Source organism: Pituophis catenifer, unplaced genomic scaffold (genome assembly GCF_029215685.1).
Source record: "Pituophis catenifer annectens isolate HBS135680 unplaced genomic scaffold, rPitCat1.0.hap2 SCAF_6, whole genome shotgun sequence".
Lineage (NCBI taxonomy): Eukaryota > Metazoa > Chordata > Lepidosauria > Squamata > Colubridae > Pituophis > Pituophis catenifer.
In genome coordinates, this window is record NW_027256886.1 from 42,429,044 (window position 1) to 42,433,163 (window position 4,120).

The 4,120-nt window shown below is 40.0% G+C and overlaps 1 protein-coding gene across 1 annotated transcript; it reads right to left on the bottom strand.

Moving 5' to 3' along the window:
* Nucleotides 1-391: 391 nt before the first annotated feature.
* MARVELD1 (MARVEL domain containing 1) lies at nucleotides 392-1,809 on the bottom strand. The gene has a single exon (XM_070945802.1). It carries the CDS (start codon nucleotides 1,724-1,726, stop codon nucleotides 1,199-1,201), a length of 528 nt encoding a protein of 175 aa, XP_070801903.1. The 5' UTR covers nucleotides 1,727-1,809; the 3' UTR covers nucleotides 392-1,198.
* Nucleotides 1,810-4,120: the final 2,311 nt, after the last annotated feature.

Here is a 4,120-nt window from a genome sequence, read left to right on the forward strand (position 1 = left end):
AATTTATAATTCACTCTAATTCCAAATGTAACTTTAGCTAATTATCAGTAAACCCTTTCCATTTCTAGGTGAAGCCTCCACTTACTATCTTTTGTCCCATCACTGATGAACATTACCTCTTATTGGTTCGCTGTAAAAGGCCTCCCAAATCTGCTACTCTCAAGAACATTGGACACAAATATTTCTATAATTCTCTTCAGATGGTAAATAGAATCCCAAACATCTGAAGGAAACAATTTTAGAGAAGGCTACTTTAATGCAGGATATGGACTGAGATTTCATCAAATTGAAATAATACAGCAACATTTATGGGCAAGATGACAAAGTTTTATTTCAGGGATTCTTTTGTGAATTGAAACCCTTAAGATTGGAATTCATTCATGGAGGCAGAGCTTAGTTCTGGGATATATTAAACAGTACTGTACCCATACAGAAAAATAATTTCTGAGCATATTCAACATGTACTATTTTTCTTAATTTAATTAGCATACATCTGGAATTAAAATCAGCTCTTTCAATTAGAGAGTGCAGTTTCAGATGGCAGGAGCCTTTAACCCTCTGTTTTCTGAAAAACACGTTACCATAATAATGCTACAAATACTATCGGGTGTATTCAAAAGTTTTTAAATTTACAGTAAATAATTATGTATAAATATCTGTTTAAAACAGAATATTCCTGTGTAAAACAAACAAACAAAAAACTCTCAAGAAACCCATATGGTATAAAATCTGAACATTTCATTTCTAAGATCCAAACAGGATAGCATGAATAATAAAACCAATATTGTATACCAGAAGGTGATAATACCGAAACCTTCCTACAGCAATCAGATATATTGGAAGTACAGATCAGGTCAAAACTTCCCAGACCCATAGAAATCCTCCTGCCAAAATGAAAGAAGACAAGAGAAAGAAAGAGAGAGACAGAGAAATGAATCCACGATCTGGTTTCCAGGTGTTCCTCCTAAGATGCATCATTTTTAGCTTCTGGTTCATGACAGCATGCGTCCATCTGTGGATGAAAAGTTCAGACATCTGGAGGTAAGAGCATTCATAACTGTCAGAAAAAATAGGATATGCATCAGGTTTTCCTCAGAAAGGTGACAGCATCTGGAGCAAGGGATCTATAGGCTAATTGTATGCTAGATTTATCCATCTATTTGAATAAAGTCTGTACTTCTTGAGCTTCTTGCATCTCTCAGATGATATCATGGTGCCCCTGGAAACGCCGTACCAAGCAGTAGAGTCCGGAGAGCAAGTACAGGAAGGCAGTTTTACCAGCAAAGATAGCAGCGACTAAATAGGCAGTATAACTGCAGGGCTGGCTGTAACCTCGCAGGGTACAATAGCTGATGCTCCGCGCCTTGTAGCCTATGATGGCTGCAGAAGCCGTGAAGAAAATAACTCCAAGCAACAGGTCATGCAGAATGTTTGTTAGTAGCCAGCGGGTCCCCACCACAGGAATCAGAGCCCATCGGCCCAATAAACTGAGTCCAAAAAGAACCAAGGTAAGAAGCCACACCAGGACTGCTGCAAAGACTGCAAAGTAGGTTGCTCCTTCATACTTGTGTGCAGCTAAAGTTATCCAGCAGACAGCACCCAACAGCAGCTGTGCTATACGCAGCACTCCTAACAGGCTTCGTAGGAAGGGCCTGTTCAGGCTCAGAGATTCTCTAGATGCTGGACACGGGGGTGGAGGTGAGGAAGGGGGTGGTGGAAGAGGCATGTTATATCACTAGGTCCTCCGCAGCTCCTGTCTCCTCTAGTGCCTTCTTCTGCCCAGCAAATCTCACTCCCCTCTTAGGCACTTCCTCTGTCTGCAGCTGCCAAACATCTGCAGCTTAGCAGTTGTTCCTGCACTAGGGCCTCTCAATTTCCTGTTCTAGCCCTCCCTTTCCCACCCTTGCCCCTCCTTTTTTTGGAACTCATTTCATTTCTCCTTCGTCTTACTAATAACTCTCTCCCTCTCTCCATTGCCCCTGTAGCTCTAGCCAAGAACTTAAAATAATTTCTGAATGCTGCCTTCTTTAGAATCATAGTTTCCTTAGTTCTGTTACTACTTGGGCCAACAAGGCTCTGCCAAACCAAAAAGATTGACTAAAGAAAACATGGACTCTGCAAACATCAAGTTCAGTTCCTCCCTTCTGCATGGAAAAAGGCCAAGTGATTGTCACTCATTAAACTCCCTAGAAGGAAGAACTTGAAAGATGTAAACCTAAATGTACAAATAGTTTCTTCATTTGTTGCTCTGGCATTTAAATTCTGTTGCATTCTTTAGATTGCCGAGAGGCAACTTTTGATTTTGAACAAGCATAATCTCTAGAGGATCTTTTCAGCCTTCCGTTTTTGCTGCAAGCAAAACTTTTTATCAACCTCAAACTGAAGCTGATCTAATCACATCCATAAATCATTTTAAAACCACACCCTCTGTGTTAAATTAAGAAGCTAGAGCATGAGGGACTTGGAGCTGTCCACCAAGGCATATTGTAACTGCAATGAGTGGAATAAAGTTTGGATTTATAGTCCAATGCAAGTTACCCTTTGAGTGTGGGAAATAAATGTTCTGCATAGCAACTTTGAATTTTGGTCAACAAATTTCAGATGGCAGGATTTAATGTATATATGGTATTTTTATTGAATAACTAAGTCGCCTAGATACACTTTGGTGGGATGGGTAGTATAGCAGTTTAATAAATAAAATGAATCCCAGATGCATTCCAATCCAATGGAACTCCTTTTTTTCTGTAAATTTCATAATCTGTCTCCTATGATGCATTTTAAGTTCTACTTTACTTTTAGCTCATCTCCACAACTGAATCTTTCAGAATTGTTGTTGGTCATTCTTTGTGTCATTCTAACTTAATTTTGGTTTTTATATGCTCTTGCAAACAAAAAAAATTCTATGTGCTGCATGTGTATTATAGGTCATGACTGAATATGTACCATCAAATCTCTGCTGACTCTTAGTGACTATCGGTATATAGATAGATTTTCTCTATGACTATCTGTCCCTAACTGGAGCTTTCAGGTTTTACTGTCAAGATAAGTCACTTACTTTTGGTATTTTCCACGTGTATATATGGGTATATAAAACATGTATCAAGTCAAATAGCACAAAAATGCTAGGGAACGCCTGGAAGCCTGTCATTCAGACAAATCAATCATCAACAGGCACATAGAGATAAACAATGTACATACTACTCAAAAGAGACAATCAAAAAGCCAAAAAAGAAACAAAAACATCAAAACACCTCCCAACCAGCAAACAACACCCATAAAAACAGAGATTAACATCAAAATTAACACCAGACCAACAGTCAGGAAGTAAACAATACCCCAATGAAGGAATTACAAATGCAGAAAAACAAGCTAATGGTAAACAGCCTAATGAAGGAACCAAAAGATTACTCCCACCAACACTAACAGGACACGCCACTAGTACATAAAAATAAGACCAAATCCCACTCCCTATTACCACTGATAACATTACCTAATTGGGTAATGAAACGTCCGTAAGGAAATTACCAAACTAGGAGAGCACGAAGGACCCCACAGTTCAACCCTGAGCTACAAATATTTTCTTCTGTAGGTATGGGAAGAATCAAGCTATCATGGTGCTGCTTTAGCCAGACTTCAGCATATAAACTATTGCTGGTAACCTTGTTGTGTGAAAATAGCAGAAGGGCTTTAACACAAGCCAATGGACAGCAACTGCAAGGAAGCCGAGAAGCGGTGGGGGAGAAAAATGGTAAACTAACCAAAGTTGCTTTCCATAGCGGGATGGGCGGCATATAAATTTAATAAATGAATAAATAAATAAAAATCGACTGTGACACTATACAGTTACAGGCCGTCTATTTATATTGGATGGTGGCCCGCATATGAATGTCTGTGCAGGAGCTGAACACAAAACCACGCGCCCCGCCGAAAGCAAACTTCTAGACAACGACGTCCTTTTGCCCTGCAGGCTAAACACTCCCTTCTGACGTCAATAATCCTGCCTGCCACGTGTTCCCAAACGAGACCTCGCCGTCCCGCCCTCGTCCTCAACTGATTGGCTAGTTTACAGCATTCTCTTCGGCATTTGGAGAAGAGAGCAGCGGAAGGGGATTGGCTGAGA

Coding starts and splice junctions, on each gene's coding strand:
- MARVELD1 (XM_070945802.1), bottom strand. CDS start 1,726: ATGCCTCTTCCACCACCCCCTTCCTCACCTCCACCCCCGTGTCCAGCA.